At 43.4% G+C, this 23,811-nt stretch overlaps 1 protein-coding gene across 5 annotated transcripts in view; it reads right to left on the bottom strand.

Annotated features, from left to right (window-relative positions):
* The window catches only part of TTC28 (tetratricopeptide repeat domain 28), a 159,906-nt gene that overhangs the window by 8,719 nt on the left and 127,376 nt on the right, over positions 1-23,811 (bottom strand). For all 5 annotated transcript variants that reach the window (XR_004754809.1, XR_004754810.1, XR_004754811.1 and 2 more), the window contains exons 13-22: positions 21,650-21,790; positions 13,581-13,725; positions 10,007-10,186; positions 8,190-8,910; positions 6,304-6,428; positions 5,023-5,254; positions 4,493-4,569; positions 2,356-2,379; positions 1,565-1,694; positions 380-487 (exon numbers count right to left, since the gene is read on the bottom strand). Coding sequence is in view for 2 of the 5 variants with exons in the window: in XM_035340711.1 (XP_035196602.1) it covers positions 380-487; positions 1,565-1,694; positions 2,356-2,379; positions 4,493-4,569; positions 5,023-5,254; positions 6,304-6,428; positions 8,190-8,910; positions 10,007-10,186; positions 13,581-13,725; positions 21,650-21,790 (1,883 nt within the window). In the remaining 3 variants the exon portion in view is untranslated. The remainder of the gene's footprint in view (positions 1-379; positions 488-1,564; positions 1,695-2,355; positions 2,380-4,492; positions 4,570-5,022; positions 5,255-6,303; positions 6,429-8,189; positions 8,911-10,006; positions 10,187-13,580; positions 13,726-21,649; positions 21,791-23,811) is intronic.

Genomic DNA, 23,811 nt, shown 5'->3' with positions numbered 1-23,811 from the left:
CAAAATGAAAAAAAGAACCAACAACCTACAACTTAGGTGAGAAAAATAATGTGCACAGGAAATGCATGGACAGGAACCTCAGACCAAGTATCCTAGAGGAAAACTTTGGGAACTTGTCAATTTATTATGATTTTATATCTCAAAATCTTCCATTTGCTGGAGTCTATTCCCAGCTTTGACCTCAGCCAAGCCTTAGTGTTTGTTTTCCATAAGAAAATTATATTTGCTGCATCTCTCGTATGATGTATGGTCTATGATGCATGTATGATGATGAATGTATGATGTCTGCAAAAGGTAAGAGTGTGAGATTACAATAAAAGCCATTGTGATCAAATCATCAGATGGTTATAGGAGCAAAAACTTCTGTAAGTAGCTTTACCAAAAAGTGCCAGCAAGGACTGTAGAGCAAAGTGCATGGTCCTCCTATTAGCTTGTTTCCCAGTTTTCAGAATCACCTCCTCTTGCCCAACTTCACAAAGGTCAAAACCTGTAGTGGAATACAGAGCAAAAAATCATACCTCATAAAAAGATCCCATGTCCTAAACAAGTGTCATCTTGTTTATAACACAAACAGAACAAAGAGATATGAAATCCTGCAGTGTCCTGGAATGATGTCTCCTCACTTACAATATACTTTTTGCTAGTTTGGTTTTATTACTATTTAACACACCTTCTTGGAAGCCTTATTGGGCTGGACATATTCAACACAAGCATACACAAATCGGTCTGGTCCAAACTGATATATAAATGCACTGGTCGGCATTTTAGCTACAAATTATATGCAATTATCAGGGAATGATGGACTAAATGAATCTCGGGGACAGGGTCTCACATGCCCCTAGCGTTCATTCATTAATCCAAAGCTTTCTCACAGGAATGGGTCTGAGGAAGAACAAAAACCTTGGAATTTAGCAAATGGGCAGCAAGAGGCATAAATGTATGAGTGAAACGATGTTAGACTTTTATGAGCTCTTCATGTAGCCTTCTTGGACATCTCTTTCTGCCTCTTCCATGCAAAGCCCTTCATCTAAACAGCAGCCAAGCCAGAATAAATTCTAGTTTGATACTTAGTTCTCATCTGCCTCTTCTGTAGAACGTAGACTCTGGTACTTACTCTCACCCTGATATGCCCTGTCCTTGTCCATTGTGCAGGTTTCCCAGATAAAGGGATGATTGGTTCACTGCATGTAGAAGACTAGAAGCAAACTCACAAGTACGTATTATGAACAACAGTGGGTCAGGATCCTGAAATAAAAACAGGGTTTAAACCAACCTGACAGCACCAGGCTGCTGTAAACCCTGAAATCCATATTCTGCTGACTCAGGGTAAGTTCTGGGGCATGAGAGAAATACTCCTTATCACTGGCCAAACAGTGAGTGAAACGTCTGTGTATGTGAACTGGTAGAGGTATACTGAGCAGTCAGGGATCACATCCAGAGATGCAGAGACCAAAATGAACCCAGACAAACAAATCTAAAACTATGAGATTTATCGCTACTTCAAGCCACCATATAAAACTACCAATAGTTTTTAGAAAGATAATAGAAAGAAATGTTTTCCTACCTAAAGCTGCCAGAAACTCATGACAGCCAGGAAGCCTCCAGAGTTGGACACTGATGGAAACCTGGATTGGTGCAGAGGAGAAATCTTGTTCCTTCTCACCTGCCTGAAGTTGAACCAGGACCTGATGTAGCTGAAAATAACAATGCAAACATTAGCCATTCCTTAGAAATTAAATAACTGCTTTTCTGACAATCACAGCTAAGGAAATAAACTGCAAACAGCCCTTCCCCTGTACACCTGTACACTCAGCTGCTGGTCCTGAATGGAGCAGTGGGATGAAAGGTCTGAGCACAGGGAGCAGTCCAGAAACAGCAATGATGGACAAACTTGAACAGCGGCAAATCTAGAGACAGAGCAGGAGTGAGGGTCGGGGGTGTGGCAAGCAGAAACTGACCAAGGAGAAGGAAGGACAGCTTTCCTAATACCTCTATGGTCTCCCAGGAATGAATTTTCTCAACTGTTCTCAAACAAGTAGCAAAGTTGAGAAAAAAATGTGTTTATGAAGATCTGACACAAATTAAGGTGTCAAGATCCAATCTAACTCAAAAATACAGCCAGAGCAGGAAGGATGGAAAGTCATTAATCAGGGACCAGCTAACCTCAGGACCACCCATCTCTTCCAACCCACAAAGGCTTACGCAGTCTTTTTTCCACATTAGCACCATGGAGCAAATTCCAGGCCTGAAAGCAGGGTGAAGACACTACCCTGCAGCTCAGGAAAATGGCTCTGCAGTGACCAAGGCATTTAATCCTGCACAGCAGCATCACTCCCCAGTGCATGTAATACTCACCATTCCCACCACATTTTTAACAGCCTTCATGCAGCAAATAACAAAGAAGGAAAAGAGAGGAGAAAAGAAAGAAAGAACTCAGGTTATTCTGTGCTATAAAATGCCTGTAATAGGGAGCCCTGCAGTGCAGGGACATATCCACATGCAAAACAGCATCCTGACTGGCAAGATGCTCTGTTCCGAGAAAGAAGGGAGCAATGGAAATGACTTGTGCTGTGAATCAGGAATCCAGCAGTGTGGGAACAGGCAGCTGAAATCTGGGAGTGCCCAGCTCATTACAATCAATTCAGACACATAGCAGGCATATACCCAGTCCAACCCACATTCTGGCAGAAGGCTGAACATAAAACAAGCCCTTCTATTGTTTTCACTGGGATATATTATTGGCACTTAAATAGTCAGCAATCTCTAGCTTTTCCTTGTATATGTAGTAGTACCAGAGTTCATTCTTTTGTGTTTCCTGCCTTCCATTTTGCACTAAAATTAAGTATTTCCTATTCAGAGCATGAGATCAAGCAACCTGCCTTGCTGCTTCAGTAACGTCAAGAGCACCTGCTCCCTTACAACACCAATCAGCCTTGCTGGAAAGACAGAAAAAAGCAACACTCACTGACTGAGCTGTTTGTAATTATGCTTCAGTTTTGAACAGTCTTCTCTCCTTTGGGACAGGCAGAGCCTTATCTCACCAACTGAACCGCTGAGAATAATGAGGGGAGAAAAGCAAGTAACAGCAGAAGATGTGAGAGCTAAGCTGAAAAATCCTAACTTGTACCCAGATAGATTCTTGTGCAAAAGGGAATTCTGCCTGGGGTTTGGGCTATAGAAGAACATTTGCAAAAACAATGCAATACCCCTGCCAATACTTATTGCAAGGGGCACCTGAGGAAATAGCAAGTGCATCTTTTGCTAGTCATCAACAGCCATCTGAATGTTTTGGGTGATTTAATTATCTGAGGCAAGACAACAATCACAAAGTAAAGACATTGACACTGTCACACATTCAAATCTACTGGAATGTCATTCTCTATGCATCATATCCCATTTACTCTGGGCCTTCCTCTGGAGGTAAGGAGGAAAAAATAACCCTGCTATTCAACCACAGAAGTCTCAGACACTAACAGAAGAGCCAAGGCAAGAAAGCAAAATCCTGTAACCGACAAGCCATTAGAAATATCCCATGTTATTGTAAATTTTGGCAAGAAACTCTTTGAATCAGATGTAGTCAAATGGATGGACAAAGCAGGCTTCTTAATGGATGATTACAAAGCTGTTATTTTGTATTTTGTGCAGATAGACTTACAATTACAGAAACCCTCTAAAACTAAACAGGGATAAACCCAGATATTTACCATGGTACTTCCCTATAACATTTCTGCATGGAAAAAGCAAAAAGAAAGTGAGCTTTTCACCTATCAACTATGTGCAGTGTGTTCACTTACTAAGGCAAGCACCAACATAAACCTTGTTAGTGGAGCAATCAGGACAGTAAAAAAACATATAACGGAAAGCCAGCCAGGCCAGTGACACAGAGTAAGGTTAGGTTCTGCTAGGCATGCTACAAAGACTGGTAAGAGGAAGGAATGTCAAGGAGATGGGTTGTGTGTCTGTGTAGGGGGCACGACTCCCACAGCCACAGGTGGCAATGCCTTTCTCTTAAAGAAGGTGAATTCTTTCAGCAGAGCAACAAGCACTCAAACCAGAAGAAGCATAGGCCTGAAAGTTCTCAGACAGAGCACTGTCCAAAGTCAGGTATTCCTTGAGGTATTGGTAATTACAGTGGGCAGAGACGAGCCAACATGGGCCTTGAATAGGACGGCCAAAAAACAATTAGTGCTTCTACCACTAATTTCCCATATTTTGCTTCCCCCTCACCATAGTACATATTATGTTTTCACTTCTGCCACTGAACTGGGAGACCCTTGCAAGGCCATGCACACCAATAATATACCTGCATTTTACCCTTCTGGACACACTTTCATTCACACAAATAGAGAAATTTAAAATTTCAACCCTGAAGACTCCTAGCAGACTCTGGGGCTGATAAACCAGGGCATAAACTGTTCTGTGTGTTTCTGAATTTACTGACCTGAGAAGAACCATTTGGAAACTGGTACTGGAGAAGACCCTCCCAACTTACCCTGTTGATTAGCTGTTCTCCTGTTTCTGAAGCTGTGATAAGTTTACAAAGTGCCTGAAGTGCAGGGTTAGGCAAACCTGAAAAAAATCAGAAAAAAACAGGGGTTGTTCAAGTCTTGTTGCTTGCCTGCTAGAAATGCAACAATCTGAACAGAATATAACTTCAGATAACTCCTAAAGTCTTTCTCCCCCATCACTGAGTGATTATGAAAATAGCATCAATTTCCAGAAAACAAAGCTTTCCCAACTTTGTATTTGATTATACAATTTCTGACTGACAACTGGAAGAAGAAAAAGTCACATCATACTTCCCAGATACTGGACCCAGTGGTAAATGATTACAATCTATGATAAAATTTACAGTACAAATTTACTTCTAGAACATCTGTCCTGTTAAATGCTTTTATTTCATTGCTGTAGAAACCTAGAACAACAGCACCATTTTGCAGGCTTACATCAAAGACAGGCAGGGAAAGGCGGATGTCTGCTTGGACGTATGAGAACAGAGCCCATGGCGGGCCTGCTTCTTACCTAGGAGGGACTGTATGGTGGTGCTGCACTGCTGCAGCCGCTCACCAGGGTCAGAGGTTGGGAAGAACACTGCTGCTGGAAGGCCACTGGCTGGAGGGTCCAACCGAAATCCTACCGCAGTGAGTAGTGCCTGCCAGCCTGGGATGCCACCAACTTTATTCTCCACACTTTGTTGGGAGGTATACATGGAGTTGTGCTGCCCATTCTGGATTCGCTGCAATGATTTCTCCACCTGTGGGGAAAACACAGCATGAGCTTATTTTAAAAGTGATTTCATTTTTCACATTAAAGATGCAAGAACTATGGGCTGAGGGATAGCAATGCTGATGCTGAACTTGGCTTGTCACAAGCATAAGGATGCTAGTGCCCTTGAAAACACAGGCTTCAGTATCTCAACACTCACAGCTTTAAAATCACTCGGATGAGTGTCACTGGTCTCTCTTGGATCCTGGGGAAATGAATGCCACAGGAAACAAAGTACCAGTTTGATTGTGATCATCTCCTATAAACCTGGAAGTTGCATTTGTCCACACAGGATGACTCACTGTCAGGTTTCAGTCTCTTGAATACACTGTGCATTACCAGGCAAGATTGTGAAGCTATACGGTAAATAGTAAAGAGAGAGAAGTGTCCACAAAACCCAGCAACTGGGATGACTAGCAATACTCACAGGTTACCATCATCCCATGGATACTCCACATTCCTGTGGGACCACAGAAGACACTCCGGAAAGAAAAATACTAAAAATCATGAGATTATTCTTGTCACCTGGCAGCTTGACCTCAGTCCTGCTGCTCCCCGCAGAAGGTTACTGCCAAATTTGGGAACAAAAGTGCTTCATGTCCAAGTATGCAAAGAGCCTGTGTTCACTAGCTCTGCATCTCTGTGGCTGCTTCTTTGCCATGTCCATAGCTATTTTCTTATAGAAACAAATAACCCCAATCATAATCCCATTTTTAAAGCACAGACCCAAATCAACAACTCACACAAATTGGGTAGGTCTGGGGAAGATTTTGCCACAATACAGTTAGCATCTGCTCTGGGGACCCCATAAAGTGTCCCACTCTTTTCACACTGACCCAAAGTTTTAGGAAGGTAACACCTTACAGTAAAAGAGAAGGTTTGAAGGTTTATATTTTTGAGTGGTTACACATTGGGGTATCTGTCTTCCCGTTCTTAATTTACAGATGCATACCCATAGGTAACATCATCTCTCTACTACATGGGCTCCAATGCCCCTCCATGTGCCTGCTGGGTGCTGTAGTGTTTTCTTTCTCTTACCAGATGTAGCAGGACACGCAGGGCATCTCGTGCCCTTTCAGGATGCTGCAGAATCTCAGTCAGGGCCTGTCCTACTAGCGAAGAAGGACTGTTCAGCTTCATGTCACTCCCAATAAGCATGAAGCCTGCAGGGTCCAGAGAAGAGACTTACTGAGAATTGAAACAGACTGAGAATCTCTCATTTGTTACAGGAAACATGCAAAACAGAAGATATCCTCTGCCCTTTCAGATTAATGGAATAATGGTTTACTGTATACTGCACAGTTACGGTCTTTTCCTAAAGCTGCTATGCACTCACTGCCCAGCTCTATAGACTGAACTTCCAGAAAACTTCTGCATGCTTATCATCATCCTCTATTAAACCAATACTGTATTCCTGCTCAAGCAAGTGGAAAAACACTGTCTTGCATCTAAAACCTGTCCTAGCATGCCCCATGTCTCCTTTACAGCAGCAGACATCAAAAGATGCAAAACAGTGCTCACAGAAACAAACTCAGAAAAGCAAGAGCCTTCCTTGTCTCAGTCAAAAACCTGCCTTGGCTTATGTACCATATAAATGCTACCTTATCCAAACATCAGCACAAGGAACTCTGCCTATCCCTTCTCATCTACATGGTGTGCGGATATCTGTCCTCGCTCTGGTGCTCTGTCCAAGACTCACCACCAAAAGTCAAAGGTGGAAGCCTTTGTGCATAATGAACTTGCTTACATATCATGGAAGAGGCAATACTAAGAAAGCCTGAGTGGCTGTAATCCCCTACTTGGTGGTAATGCCAAGCACCTGTGTCCATGCTCATTCTGTTTTGCCTAAGTGGTCAATTGTTTTTTTGAATGGTCTTTCCTTTGAGACAACAAAGTCTTACAAGGAAAATAAAATACAAATTGCACTGTGGACTCTAACATAAACTCAGTTCCAATCTGATATTCTCTGAATCATGTCTTAACACTGGACTCAACAAGCTTGAAATCACTCTGTCAGACTTACTCCAAGTGCTCATTTTAACAAGCTGTAGCAAGTTTCCTGCTCCTACAGAGACATACAGTTTACATCAGAGCCATATCCACAACAGCTGCCTGATCTAAAAAATGCAGTACTGCTGCCTGTGCAAAAACAGACATTTGGGGAGCACTTGCAGCTTTCAAAAACACAAGACTTGTGCTGAGAAAAACAAACAAAACCAAAAAACTAAAACCAGCTAATTTGCAATTATCCCAGTAACACTGTTGAACTCCAAGACTTGGTCTTTCTGAATCTTAACTTATTAATCAAATTGAGAAGGACCAAACTCCAGCACTTTACCCCGGGGCTTACACTGCTGAGAAACTTCCAGTGGAAGCAAGGGAAACCTTTCTGCTAAACAGACCAAAGGAGTAAGCCCTGCAAGGCTTATGGCACGAAAATCATAACTACTGATTGCTGCTACAACTTCTAGAAGTACTACTCTTGCCTTCTTGTTAGATTTTCATTACATTCTCAGTAAAAAAGTTCTGTTAATTTTCTCCAGCTAATTGCATCCCAAGCATACAGCAAGAAACTTGCCCCTATAAATTTCAAACATGCAGTGGAGTCGTTGTATCACACATTATTTCTTTACAGTCATGAAATCATCGTGACAAAACACACTTTACCTTGCAACTGCTTTAGATTATATCTAATCTGTAGCAAACTTACTATACAGTGAAATACTGCTGTTTTCCATGACACTGACTTTCAGCCACACTCAGATGAATCAGGGCTTGAAACGGCGACTGACTTCTGGGAGATCACAGGGAACATGCTACTACCAACTACCGGTTAGCACCACTCCTTGCTTAACTCAAACTATTTGGCATAAGAGCTTTCGCAGAAACCACATTTTGTTCATCAAAAGGCAGATTCTTCCTACCTGCCCAGTTGGATGGATGGGAGAACTGCTTGCTGCTCTGTACAGTTTTCATTGCTTCACCAAGAGCTGCACTGGCTTTCATCCCATTTAAGAGGGAGGAATAGAAGGCATGCACAAACATTTTGGAAGCAGCCACTGGAACTGGCCAGAGTGACACCAGGACACATTGAGTCCCGGCAGCCAGGAATGCTCTTGTCAAGCCAATGACTCCATCGGCAGTGACTTTGCTGTTGGATTCTTGGTAAGAGCCAAGAACCACTAATTTAACAGGAAGCCGCAGATCCAGGACATCAGCTGCAGTCAGCAGAAACTCCTGAAGAGGAGGACAGTCTGAGATGCTCTCCACATCACTGGCATCATCCTGCATCCGAAGGGATTCTGGGATTGTGTAGGGATTCCCAAATGAACTCTTGCTGCTGACTGGATTGCTGTCAGTGTTGGGTGTCAGGACCAGAGCAGCCAACTTCCATGAGACATGGGTTGCAAAATGGACGCATTCTGCCTGAGTGAGGGCACTCATCACTCTCTCTTTTGTTGCTGCACTGCCAACTAAGGGTTGGCAGCCAAGTAACTCAGATACCATAAATGCTTCCTCTTCTGCAGAGGGCATAGGTCCCCATAGCCACCTGTCCATAACGGCTGAAGGGAGCTTGGGATTCCCTATGACAGCTGCCATTGAGGTAGAACTGGAGTAAGCAGGAGTACTCTTCCTCACATGGGACTACAGAGAGAAAAAGAAAGCAAAAAAGGGCTTCAAAGCTCTGCCTGTTGAGGTGTTGGTAGAAAAACATCTCAACTCTTTGGCTCTAAACAGAAGTCTGGTTGTCATAATAAAGCTTTGCATTTCATTAGTTTATTCAATTTAACTATTCCAAGGAACATCTCCACTTTAGTCCAGTCACGATTTCTATCCCCACTTCTTAGGAGAATAAATAGATAAGAAAAGAAAGGAACAGTCTTAGCCCAGGTCACGCTAGAGGGCTGTAGCAGAGCTAAAAGTATAAAGAAGATCCCAGTTTCCCACCTTAAGGGAGGATTATTTGTAATCATTGGTTTCTGGCACTTGTATTTCAAGGATCAGCATCTCCACTGCCAGCAGCACAGTGCTGCATGCAACTAATTACTGGGGCCTGATACTGACCGAAAAGCCTAATCCCTACATCAGTAACAGAGGAAAAAATCAGACCCTTTTGCTGTTCCAGTGACTACGTCTAACACAGTGCAGGGAAGACATGCAGCAAAACTGCTCAGCAAAAACAGATTCTCCCCAGAGATGTGGGCCTTAGAAAAGCTGATGGTTGTTGGCATACATCAGCATGAAGGTATTTTTGAAAGATTTGCCAGTGGTATTGGGTTTGCCTTATGGCTTCATTATCATGAGACATTAATAGCCTTCTCCACACAGAAAGCTGAGAAGCAAACATACCAGAATGTGACAGGACTGTTAACTCACCAAGGAAGCTCAGTATATATCACAAACACCTACATTTCTGCAGTCTGCCATGTAGCTCGACACCCCAGGACATGCCACCCTTTACAAGAGGATATCCAAATGATCCATTCACTTTGTTCTTCCAGGCATGCCTGGGGCTGTGATTTTGTGCTGCAGAAACTACACCAGAGTCTACTTCACATACGACTGGGGTGCTCAGCATGCTCATCAGCCCTGGAAGTGCCTTGGGAAGGTGGTACATATTTGGCTTCTATTCTTTGTCTGGTGTAGCAGGACAGAGCTGCTGCTATTCCAGCATGTATAGGAACTTACAACTCAGAAGAGAGTATCTATGAGAAGAAGGTTTTATAAGGCAATGTCAGACCTTGGAGCTGGGATTCAGCGACTGGATGGATGGCACTGCAATTAGGCTGAAGCGCTCATAGAGGTACTCATTGGAGGAACTGCCCTTCAGGAGAGCAAAAGGAATGAGGTACAGTTCTCCCTCCAGAACCAGTATCAGCTGGCGGTGGCGGCCAACAGGCCCACTGGAATGCATCAAGCCCTGTAAAGTAAAGAGATAGAATCAGTTTGGTCCTTTGACTCCAGCAGTTCCCAGTCTGCACTCTCAAAAGTGTCAGGCTCTAGTCTGACCCCACGGTTTGGAAATACCCACATCAGAATTATATTCCATGTGAATGCAGATGCAGTGACTGGTAGACACATAGTGGCATTGGACAGTTCTATAAAGCTGGATTGTTGCTTATCTGTGCATGAACAAACCCAATCTGGTGAATGGGCCTTGAGTCCACTAAACATGCTCCGTAGTCATGCACAGCTGAAGCAAGTTTGCTGGGACATAGTCTCACCACAGTGCAGCAATTCCTTCAGCTGCAGTATAAACTCTATCATTCCCAATCACCTGCATCTTGTAAAATTACTAGCACCTCTTTCTATGAGAGATAATGCTTTTTCTAGTATTGAACTTCAAAACAGCAATTTCCCATATAAAAGTAAAAAATCCACAGATAGACTGTCTATATGGCTTGCAATGCTAGATGCTTAACACTGATGCTTGACAGTTGACAGTTGATTAACTGTCCTGGTTTTAGCTAGGAGAGAGTTAATTTTCCTCCCAGTAGCTGGTAGCGTGCTATGTTTTGGATTTAGGATGAGACTAATGTTGATAACACGCTGATGTTTTACTTGTTGCAGAGCACTGCTTACACTAAGCCAAGGACTTTTCAGCTTCTCGCTCTGTCCTGCCAGTGGGCAGGCTGGGGGTGCAGCAAGAGCTGGGAGGGGACAGACCCAGGACAGCTGACCCAGACTGGCCAAAGGGGTATTCCATAATTCCATACCATCTGACAGCATGCTGAACAATATATAGGGGTGGCTAGCCGGGGTGGGGGACAGTGGCTGCTTGGGGATAGGCTGGGCATTGGTCAGTGGGTGGTGAGCAATTGCATTGTGCATCACTTGTTTTGTACATATGATTATTTTATTTTTCTATCCTAATAAACTGTCTCTACCTCAACCCACAGGTTTCAGTTTTTTCTCGTTTCTCTCCCCCATCCCAGAGAGGGAGGGGGGAGGGTGAGCGAATGGCTGTGTGGTGTTTAGCTGCCGGCCGGGTTAAACCACATCAACCCAGAGTCACAAATACAGGTTTAAACAGAGAGTATCCTTTGGATGGAGATGTGAGACAGAGAGATTAATAAACAGAAAAGATGCGACTGGGCACACACAATGACAACTGCTCCTGGTCCCACATAACTCTGGGAATTTCAGTCTTATTTCACAGTATCACAGAATAGCTGAAGTTGGAAGGAACCTCGGGAAGCCATCTGGTCCAACCCCACTGCTCAAGCTGGAACACCTAGAGCAGGCTCTCCACCTGGACCATGTCCAAGCAATTTTTTTAAAAAAAATCTTGTGTGTTGTAAAAATAATTAGTTATCACATCAGGACAGAGGAACTTCAAGTATTTACATTCACTCCAGTTTAAATACCTGCAGCAGGAAAAAAACGTCTAAAGGACCAATGCAAAACGACAGTAAATTTCTAAGCAATTGTACACCTTTAAGGTAGAGTGGCAGCCATATGCTGGCCTGTAAGTAAACCATTTGTTTAAAGACGAAACCTTTAGCAGAAGCTTGGGTGAGACTAAGTCCTCAACTCGACATAGTTTTGGAGATAATCAGTTCAACTAGTGTTGTTTCATTTTTCCTCTAGACTGACTGACGTTCCCAAAGACAAGCTAATTTTACAGTATTCACAGCAGGGCGGAGGCGAAGATCTAATTTGCAAGACTGTAAGTTCTTATAAGAATTTTAATTTCAAACCATTTAATCTCCATCAGATGTATCAAATATGTGTTTTGACAGACGAAAAGCAGCTACTTAGGCTACTAGGCAAATGAAGATGAAACTGCCTGAACCCATTTCAAGTAGATTTCTGAACTAGGTTCCAGTGTCTCCAAAACTGACTTCTTGATGGAAATTCTGGGCCTTCAACAGAACAGCAGAAAAAGTAGTGTATTTTTCGAACATATGGCTTGTATTTCATAAATAACACAGCCCCCCCCAAAACAAACAAACAAAAACAAACAAGCAAAAACCCAACAATTCTGAGGCCTCACTCTTTTTGGAAGAAATAACACCCATGTTCTACCTCCTTTCTGTTATTTATCAAATGTTAATCCCTTTTAAATCTCTGATTTAGAGAAAACTTATTTCAGCTGAGTTCCCATTTAACAGGGGACAGAACAATCTTCTTTATTTTGCTGCCAACGGTAAACTACTATCATGAAATATCTAATGGAAACACAAACTTTTAAAACACAGGGGGGTGTGAATAATGTCAGAAAATCCTGAAGTGCAGACGTACTGAATAAAAAACAGTCCAACAGAAAATAAATTGCTATTGTGCAGTCAGGGTGAATTTTACTGCTTGTGTCAGGTTTTATAGAGAGAGCTCAGACAAATGCACCTTGGTCCTAACACAATTCTTCCTCTCTGTCTTGTTCAGGGTCTAGATGGAGCAAACTGCCCAACTGCACTGTGATGCACTGATAGCTGAGGAATAATTTGAAATACACTGACCCCATCTCACTAGCAGTCAAAGAATAACAGGAATTTACAGTCAATATCAAGTGTTAGCTCTTAGGCAGCAACAAAGATGAATTAATATTATTAAGAAATAGAATTATCAGTCTGGTGGTTTCCTCCAAAGGGAGTTGGGAGCAAATCAGAAATACCAAAAACAAGATTATCTATAAGGGAGAATGTCAACAGTAGAAAGCAGAAGAAGAAAGATAGCAATGTGCTTTTAATGGCTTTTGAAGTGGGAACAAAATTCCTGAAGGATAACAAAATTTTCATTTAAAAGGAGATGAGAATAGTTGCTGACCTCTTGCTGTTTCAGGTGGAAGGGTATGCAGACTTTTTTTTTTTTTAATATCTTTAGGGGAGAGGAACAGACACAAACTGGCTAAACCATTAAGACAAAGAATCATAGAAAAGATGCTCCTGTCATTTCAGAAGCAGGAAGAATGCTCACACTGCTGCATCACACAGTATAGGCACACATAAGGCTAACTCCCCTGTCCACTGAATCCATCGCCATGGCAAGCCTTGCCATGAAGATGAATCTTCTCCATGCTCAGAACAGTTTTCCCTTCTCCCTGACCTATTTGTCCCTAGGTAGATCTGCCAAGTTTCCCAATTAGTGTTAGTGAATAAAAGATACACTTTCTTCATCAAAAGCATTATACTTTGGCAGCTGACCAGAAGAGGTACCATCAGCAACATCCTTTATTTCCACCTCCCAGTCAGGGAAGATCAAGTGGAAAGCTCCATGCCTCAGAAACAATTCCCAGGCTGTCTATTCTCGCTTTCCCACACAACAGGTGATTTTGGTTAAGTGTATCTTTATGTCTGTGTGTGCTAGAGGCTTACTCCTTCCAGTGGTCCTATCAGTAAGTCATAGAGTGCACGAAGCGGGGGTTTGCTGAAGGAAGTCTGCCTCCTTGGAAGAGATGATGTTCCATCCTTAACAGGAGACATGGTACTGCTGAATAGACTGGTCATGCTCTGACAGCTCCTGTAGGCAAAAGGCAAGTGAGAGGTTAGTTGCAGAAATCTGAGGTCCACAGCAAATTGCCCTGCCTTCATAATGCTGACAATGAGCCAGTCCCAGTTCATCCAAGCAGATGACTGTGCTCTGTAAGAGGGTTTTATTCTCCCATTCAGCTTCACACCACAATGAACAATGACATTAATGGTAGGGTGAACTAGCTGCAGACAGCAGCTTGCATTGCTATAGAGTTTCTCTATAAAATCAAGTGCCCAAAGTGCTGTTCACAACATTTATTACTTACCTATGAGTAGCAATTGTGTATGGGCAAACATGAGACCTGTTAACAATTGACTACAATCACAGGAAGATTTACAGTGGGGTTTTGCACCAAATAATCTAGCATGATACTGAAAGGAAATAGGAAAACAGGCAAGCAACGAGACATGAAGATTATGCCTGCCTTTGCTGTCACTCCTCTGGACGGCTCCATGAAGTCAGAGCTAAACCTCTTAGGCACTGATTCTGAAATAATCTTGAGTTGTATAAGCAGGTTAGAATCCACGTTTCCAGCAAGACAGCTGATCCGAAACCTGCTTCCCTACTAGCTTTATCATTTGTTGCAATGTTGTTTTGCTCCCATTTTCCAGTTCCATGTGGTAATGGCAGTACAAATGATGGTTTCCTTTATTTGCTATCTGTCCATCTCCAGTCATTCTCTTACAGTATTCACTCCCAAAACTGAGTCACAAAGCCGTCTCCAAGCCCCACCCAAATGCCACTACACAATTCTTTTTCTCTCCACCCCAGCAGAACTTATTTAGTTTCCTGATGATTTTTTCTTCATGCAAGCAGCTGAATGGAGTTAATCTGGACCTGTTTTAAAGTAACAAACAAAACCAACACTCACCCCTCTGGTTCCCCTCCAGACTCATCAAAATCTTTCCCATCGCTGACAGTAGTCCTTCTCAGCTCTGCTTTCCTTAAACACCAAGAAGTCTTCCAAACACTGCCATTATTTCTTGAACAGCCCCTCACTGCACACTTTGTAGCTCTCCTTATCTTCCCCAAAACCCAGCATGTTAACTATTTTTCCCACAAGCTTACACCTGCCTCCACTCTTACCAAGTTCAAGCTGTCAGCTACTCCTTAAAGGAGCAGTCTCTCCCTCTCTCTCACCCCAAAACTGCTATTGGCATTTCAGGGACACGAACAGCACCTTGTGCCACTGACCAGGAACCTGAACCTGAAGAATTCATGCAGCTATTCCTTTATTATATACACTACTTCCCAAACCAGTATTCATTCCCTTATCAGCTTTCCATGTAGATCAGGAGTCTACACCACACTTTTTATCTGTATTTATCTATATATAATGTGATAATTACTTACGCTAATTAGGTATTTGATATTCAGTCATTTATCTGTACTGTGTGTTCATCTCATGCTTCATTCATGACATGTTTCTGTACTTCCCTGTCTGCACATCCTTCTTCGCAGATGCTGCAAGTGTAGCATCTGGACTAGCACAGGCCTTCATAGTCTTCTGCACTACAGACACTCCTATCAACTGGTCAGCCACTTGGCAGTCACTTTCAGTTGCAAAGAGTACATATACATTGTGTGAGACCTACATGCAGCTCTTGTACGTAAGAATTATTGAACCATCTCCCTGTTCTCCAGGGACTTGGAGGTGCTGTCATCAACAAGAGGCTAGTGAACGTTATGTGAATGCTGACCTGGTGCCCATTTCCAACATCCCACAGACAGCTTTGCACGTGTTCTCCTGGCATCAGCACCTGGGTGTCATGCATCACCAAACACCAGCATTCTGAGGAGACCGAGATGGCATGGGTACAAAAACTTACTGCCCTGTTCAGGAAATGATGTTGCCTCCCACTCTAGTCTCTCTAATCAAGCAGCTGTGCTCCCCAGAAAGGTAGAAAGGTTATCCTTGGCATGGTGCCATGAATAACCCTTTTATGTAAAAAGGATAATTTTCCAGAAAGTTTAAACAGGTGGGCCTTAAAAAAAAAAAAAAAAAAGGGGGGGGGGGAAGAGGAGGGAGTGAAATGAGACATTTAACAGTAATGGGTCTGAAGTGCAACTAGAGCCACCGCTGGGGCTGTCCAGTAATGAAAACAACAAATCTCATGCATAGAAGGCCACCCATGAGAGAACACATGCTCCATTGCCTTCATGGTGTCAAATGCATTAAATGGGGGATTCCATGTCCAGATCATGCTCTGATGCTGCTGCATAGAGAAAGCCTCCTTCCATTCCTGGTCTCTGTGAACCACAGAGCCTCTCTTTTTCTCAAGTGTCTTCCAGTGCTGTGCACCTGTGCCAATTTATATGACAGGAAAGCAGCTATAGTTTCTTGGATTCATGACCAGCCCCTCACACTTCATCAGGACAGTAGACTGCAATGTCTTCTGTTAAGAATCTTTACTCTCAAAAAATGCCTTGCCTCTGTTCATTAGTTTTACCTCTTGCCTGAATCGATTCTTAGCTATCACCACACGAAATAAACAAAAGCAGACAGCTTTTGCATATGCAGGAAATCAGAACATAACTAAGTGTCTAATAGACATTAATACAGTTGATTGCATATCTGCTATGGGCATATGTACAGTATCTCTTTATACTCACAGATTAAGCCAAATTTCCAGGAAAAAGACAAGGTGAGCAAAATATTCCACTCAAGTGCACACCTTCTACCACTGACAAACCACAGGCCTGAGACATAGCCCTGACCTATTCTGACACATACCAACAAACAGATTTAGAAACTTCCTTTCTCCCCTCCCTTTTTCTCCTCAGCTGCTGCAACCAGTCACCAGACCCAGCTTACCTCATGTCTAAAAACTATTCACTAAAGAAAAAATGATGCTATCACCCATGCTTTCCACTAACAACAGCTTTGTAACTTACAGGCCAACAGGAGTAATTTAAGAATGCAAAGAGAAGCCTGGTGTCTAACTGTCTGTGCTCTCCTATACAAACAGGGGTGCTGGTGAAAGCACAGGCACACTGAAACTACTCAGCACTGTTGAGAACCTGACTAGGTGACTTGTGTGATACCAAGTTTCTTGACAGCATCAGGATGGATTCAGCACTATGTCCTCCCCTCTGGATTGCTCTGCTTAGCTTCACTGCAGCAGCTGACTGAGCCAAGTGCATTGTGCAGTGCATATTCCATCTGATATACCACTGAGGAAGGGCAGGGATACCCTCCTGCTTATCCAGGATCAAGTGAGTACAAAGAGCAGTAGTCCAAGAAGAACAGCCCTGGCCTTCCTAAGAAATAGAAATTTGCCAGCAGGTGGCACTCACCAGCCTAGTCGGTGTTAAACATATTTAACAGACTAATTTCTTGCGGGAAACAGGTTTGATTATTCTAATCAGCAGAGCCTCCTTCATCTTGTTTGCACAGCCTAGCAGCTCTAGATTTATCCTTTCACCACTCACATTGTTTTTTATTAGAACAAAACCAAAGGAATATCATAAATCTTCCACACCCTTAGCATGTCTGTGTACACACAGAGAGAAAATCCATAGGGAGAGGCTGGACAGAGATCTTTTTTAGCAAGCAGAGCAAACCTGGAGCCCTGGCCATCTCTCTCCCCTTCCTCCCTGACCAGTGCAAATAAACAGCTCTCCAGGTGGCCTGTCAGGCATCCTAGTCCAGGTGATTTCAATGTAACAAGATGGACACTTCTGGATCTTTCAGGCAAACACCCCTTCTATGAAGGGCCAGTGCTGCACAGCAGCAGGTCTGAGCATTTCTACCTTGCTATTGCAGTGTTCCCTCATCTGATTTCTGAAACAATAGAAATTGGAGTCCCTTCACAGACTCTGCAGTGCTGCTTATTTTTAATCCTTTGTATAAGGCATCCTGGCCTGCGGCAAGCAGAGGAAACAGCACAAACTGGGACTCAGGACTGCCTGCATATATCAGTGTTAACTCTGCTTCTGCCCTTTGTCTTGGAGATAGAGGAACAAACAAATGATCCCATGACATCCTCAGAGAAAGGTGGAGAAAACCCTTGTCATGCAAGCCTTGAGCTCAGACTAATTTGGCATACCACTCTCAGGGCCTGGCTTTGCTTGCAGAGGATGAATGTGACTAGGCACAGGCAGGAAGGATCAGTTCATAATGCAGTCAGCACAGCGCTGCTCTTGCCTTAGCATTCGTTAAGACTCTGAACAGGTCAAATATTACTCATGGCCAAGCATAGCCATTCTGGAGGACTGAGAGTCAGACTTAACTGCTTTAATGGTCTGACAGTCCTGGGACAAAGGGATATCCATCAGGCCTGTCACTTTGCAAGCCTGCCTCAAAAAGTCCTTTCCTAGACATGTAGACCCATACCTACATTCAAGGTCTTGACATACAACACCAAGCTGTGGAAAGCTCCGAAAAAACATTAAAATATCAAGTCCCTGCAGATGCTTTCAAGCACCCACAATTACCTCCAATACCCACCAGTGTTTGCGCAAAACCCACAGGCCACCCAGCACTCTCTGCTTGGGTGGTCTGTACTTGGGCAGCCACAACACTGCCCCGGTATGGTACAAAACCAGGCAGATAAGAAACTCTCCAGCCACTGCTTTCCTGATCTGTCTTCCACAGGCCTCACACTTTGTCCTTGGCCAGCCAGAATCCCTGGTACACCGTCATCCCTCTGCTCCTGAGGAGTCAGCTGCACAGGTCAAAGAAAACGTGGGGGAGCTATATTCAGGTGATGGCAATGATCATGTTTCTTGCTTGAGCAAAAGATGATGAGCAGGGAATAAATCAGATTTTAATCTGGTCTAAAAGTCCTACAGAGCAGAGAAAACAGAAGCTGTATAAGATATCAGCAACTGGGACTGTGTTGGGATCTCTTGCAATGAACTGCTTAGACAGCTACTGGACAGTACTGAGATCACTGCGGTGTCCCTTCAGCATCCCTTTTTCCTCCAAAGTCCTCTTCTTCTCAGAAGTCCCTTAAGTTAACTGCCAAACCTAGGCATTTTTGCTTTTCTAAGCAGAGCTGCCAAAAAGCTTGAAAGCCAGAATCACCGGGTTACCTGATGACAGCAGCCAGGGGGCACCCATCCAAACCCAATGGCTTCATTTCAGTCACCCACTTGTCATCAGAAATGGAGACTGGATGGCTCCGAACAGTCCCAGCATGTCTAGGGCCTCATTTTGACATGGGACCTTAACAGCATGTGCAACTTCTGTGCATGAAAGAACTCACACTGGCCCCAGGCCATGTAAACTCCCTTGAGGATCTCCAACATTCAAACACAAGATGCGAACACTGCATTCAGGCCTCACATGAGAAACGCAGGGTCTGCCTTGGCAGCAGGAAAAGGCAAGCTCTTAGTCTCAACTGCAAGTAGGCCCTACTCCCCTTTGTGCCCTGCACTGTAGAAGCCAAGGCAAACAGAGGCTGAACCTTTGTTCACTGCTTGTGAGGCACAACGTTACCATCTCCTGAAGCACGACGGAAGCAATAACCCACTCATCACTGACCTACAGCTACATGAATTCATTCCAGTATTAGCGGGCAGAAGAACAACTGCACAGAGGCGGCGAGGTGGAGGCCAGAGATGCAAGATGACAATTTGTATTGTTCCTAAACATGCAATTCTGTTGTTTACCCAAAGTCTAGGCGCTCACAGTTCCTTGCTAGAACTCTAGGCCAGTGCATAGAAATACTGCCTACTCCCTTTTCCTTTCTTAATCTGCTTCCTTCCATGTAGACTTTCATCTGCTTCATTCCTGAAGCTGCAGGACTCTTTCAAGGATAACTCCTTGCTGTCCCAAGCTCACTGTGCAACATGCATTGTACTGCATACCGCTCTCCACACTGCTAGATTAGGAAGAACCACGCAATATAACAATAGGACAGGTAATACTTTCTACAGTTCCCTTCTAGACTCTGAAGCCTCTAGTTCCATTATCTGTGGGACTGAAGCAGACGTGAGTACTCAAAAGGTTTGGGCAGGACTAGCACCTGCCCTGAAGCTGGGACTCAGCAAACCAGGTACAAAACAGATGTGGCAGCATCAGCTTTACCACCAGAGCTCCCTCATATTCCCCCATCTGGGGACAAAAGTTGGGCAGGGAGGCCACACAGAAGTATCTTGCCCTTCTTTTCATCTCAGTGCAGCCTGTGAAAACATCAGTCATGTTTGCTTCTAGTTCTCCTTCTGATGCTCTTGTGAGGGTGCTTTCAATGAAGTGCTCAAGTTCCCTCATCCCTGAGATTCTCCTAACAGCTACAAACCAGTTAATTCACAAGACACCTGAGGTAAGCTCCTAGATGAGATAAGCTTCCTGTGTTCAAGGAAATGGATTTAGCTCCCAAGAAGCAGAAAGACACATAGATGCTGCATAAATGGTCTCCGTGGTATTCCTGAGGATTGCATTCCCCGGAGCATAACCAGAGCGTATTTTCCCTTTGCAACCTGAGACACGTTATCCTGTTCTGACCCTGATGAAGTGGCAAAATGTCTCAGCAATCCTGGGGGTCTGCCTGTTTGATCCTGAACTAGCAAATACTGATAATTCACCACCACTGCGGTTGCATGAACAGGTAAGTACATGGACTGTGGAAAGAAAAAACAGTTGTTAGGGCCAACAAGCAGCTCCCAGTTTCATGGGGAAGCTGCTGCTACAGCTCATAAGCTCCAGTGATTGCTTCCTGACTGCTTTCTCTTTTCCAGCTGTGAAAGGCCTTGAGTATCCTGTGCCCGTATTCTATGCTGGAACACAGATCTAGACAGAAACCTTGGGTTGCATCATGTAGTGTCTCGCCATTATGGGAGCGGTAAAACTGGAAAAATTCTGTCTTCAATGGTCATTTCAAACACTTGCCCTAAACAGCATGGTGTTGTGAAAGACTGAGACCTTTGCAAACTATAAGTGACAGAAAATGAGTGGAGATGGCATAGCTAGTGCACAATCCTGTAACTTTGGAAATGCAGCATATTACCACCTACTTAGTACACAAGTTAAAATCCACAGAAACAAGTACTTCCACCAGAAGCAGAGTGCTCCAAGTTCCACAACTCACAGACAGCAGGGACAAAAACAGACTTCCCCTGCAATTGTTCAGATGGTCAAAAATGGCTCTTGTCCAGGGGAAGAGGAAATTAGAAATGTCTGCCCCTCAAGACCAAGTTGCCAGTTTACAATTGCTGACAAGTCTTTGATGGCTATCACCTTAACCTATCAAGTTAAACTAGAAATGCAATGAAGATGTCAACCCCTACATCTCCCAAGCCAAGTTACTGGGTTCCTCAGTGAAATACACAGTCCTGTCCAGGTCTCTGCCCATGGCCCTCCCTCTCAAAAGGCACAATGATGCTTTCATTTGTTGTCCTGCCTCCTTTCTATTGAAAATTTGTATTTCTAAAGAAGGAATCAATAGGACCCCATGCCCAAACCATGAAGACTTTTTTGTCCTTCACATGTAAGATTTGAGTCTGTAGAATAAAGCCAAGCCCCAGCAGGTCACATATCTGTCAAAGGACACTAGACACCTGAAACACCTGTCCCAGGCTGGACAGGTGTGCAGCAGTGGGTGGTACTGGATTCCCAATCCCGTCAGGAGCAAGATGCAAGGCTCTCCTGAGAAAGGGAAAAATTTTCACTGTACCAAATTAACACAACAGAAAAGGATTGAAGGGGAACACCTATGAGCCCCTCTGCTCAGAAGGGAAGAAAGATACTACTGTACATACTAACATGGGGACCTTATTCCCAAGATAGATGCTTAGTGTTCCCCAAGCATCAGAGTTGTGAAGACATATCCACAGGAATGGTTACTGCAACCAAAACGAAGAGCATCAGTTTGCTGTTCTGTGTCCTTGACATCAGCTCTACTCTGAGGTCACGGCAAGACATCTCATTCTGCTCACTGATCCCCACAGTGCAGCACTGTTTTCTCACCTGTTCAGGAGGTTGTTCCTGCTGACCATCCTCAGGAAGCCAGTTGGATCAGTCACTGAGTTCAGCTTGTTATTCATATCCTCATACTGCTGGTCCATGATATCCCCAGCTTCACTCTCAGTCTCACTGCTAGCACAGGCTCTGCAGAGGGAACAGCAAGTTGAAGGAATCATTGGTGCAGGACAGAACCACAGCTTTGTAACAAATGATCAGCCAGTTTGAGAGAAAATTAATTTCAGACAACCTCAACCAAATGTTGAAGTCAATTTTTCCCTGTATTGCATCTCCTCTCCTGTTAGGCATACAAGATAATAACAGCCCTGTATTTTCCTCTTGCCCTGGGCATTCTTAAGGGTTTAAGCCTTTTGTGACCACTGCTATGGTCACAAAAATATTTATACATAGAAGTAAAACAAACAGAAAGGATGAGCAAATCACTGTGTAGCTAGCCCAAAGTAACAAAAACCCTTTATCTATCTCCTAGCTGTAAAGCTACATAAACCATACAGATTACTGACACAGCTTTCTTCCTTGGAGACTATGGCAGAGAAGCAGAGAAAACGGCTCAGATCAGTTTTCTTCTAGATACATGTTATCCATTGCAACTCAGGTATCTCTTTCGCCTTTCTCATAACAATTAACTTTCCTCTCTTGTGTGGGATAACAGTGCATGGTTTATTTTTTTTCTGTTTTGGGGAGTGTTTTGTTTTCCTTCTCATTTGCAACCTGGTCGGTTCAAACATGGCCACAAATCTGCTTGCATTCTGCTGTGTGTATCTCTTAAGAAAATGACATGGGTTACGGACTGCTAGGTTTTGGCGCTCTGAAGCAGCATCTCAAAGATTTTGATCTGTCTTCAGTCTGTCACTGGCGAAGACTTTAGGACTGTACAAATTGTTTAGTTCTTACAAGATTAATGTAAGAATTTTAATGGTAACATGGGTGTCTAAAGTAATCTCAAAGGGCTGCAGAAACCCACAAGTAATTTATATAGCAAGAGTTTGTCAGTTCTTTGGGCAAATTTCCAATGAAAAGCAGAAAAACAGCATCTTGTGTTCTTTAGGAGACTGATACAATAACCATCCTGTTAGAAAGAAAGAAACAAAAAAAGAAAAACAACCCACCCCACACACTCCCTTAAAACACAACAAAAATCCTGGTATCTCCTCTCAAGTTAGCGGTGTTCTGGACAGGTTCTTTTCTGGTAATGCAAGCGACAAACTTCTCAGTCAAAGTTAGATACAATGCAAATAGCTGCACTCAGGCCAGTAGACATTATGCAAATACAGACCACTGAAAAGCTAAGATAAGCTTGGAACAGGCCACGGGTGGTTTATAAGACAAAGACACCTTCCCCTAAACCTTCTAAAAGCTAGTATTTTTTCTTATATTTTTAATTATTTATAAACCACAAATAAACAAATTAGGTAGAGCTTTCTCTTCAGCTCCCTAAGTAAAGGTAAAACCAGAAGAAAGCGGCTCTGCAACCTGAACCATCCTGCCCTGCAAACTTTTCAGGGCACATTCAGCATCCCAGCACAGATGCACGTTCTTTAATTTACTTTGGAATTGGTGAAAATGACAGAAGTTATTTACCACACCTGAGTCCACAACTTCTAATGGTTTCCACTTTTGGCATCTGACTTTCCAATGAAGGGAAAAACACAGAGGGACTCATCATCCATGCTGAGCACACGTTAACAGCCTCTCAGAGCTTTAAATCCAGCAAGTTGATTGTAACCAATTTTATTACTCACTGGTGTTAGGGACATAGCATAACCAAGTGTTATATGTCCCCTAATCCAGGGAGTGAATTAATTTGTCTGAGTTACTGCAAGAAGTCCTGGGGAAAAAGCAACTGGGAAATCTGGTAACATTCTGCATAGTTGAAACACCTAAGAGGAAACTTCAGAACTGAGGTTATGATCATATTTCATTTTGACAGAAAATTCACATCCTGTTAGACTGCACTGTGAGCATCACAGGCAGAAAGCCAGGGACACTGCTGGTGGGTGGATGACAAAGCATAGTTTGGTTTTAGTTTTGCATTCTGCACAACAGTGCTCTACCTCACACCACTGCAGTGTCAGGTATGCAATGGCAATTGCTGCCCAAAGTGGCTATTGCAAAAGATGAGAAAAGATTAATTAGGACAGTAGAAT

The sequence above is a fragment of the Oxyura jamaicensis genome, chromosome 15 (genome assembly GCF_011077185.1).
Source record: "Oxyura jamaicensis isolate SHBP4307 breed ruddy duck chromosome 15, BPBGC_Ojam_1.0, whole genome shotgun sequence".
NCBI classification, from domain to species: Eukaryota; Metazoa; Chordata; class Aves; order Anseriformes; family Anatidae; genus Oxyura; species Oxyura jamaicensis.
Note: the sequence above shows the minus strand (reverse complement) of the source record. Positions and strands in the feature narration are given on the sequence as shown.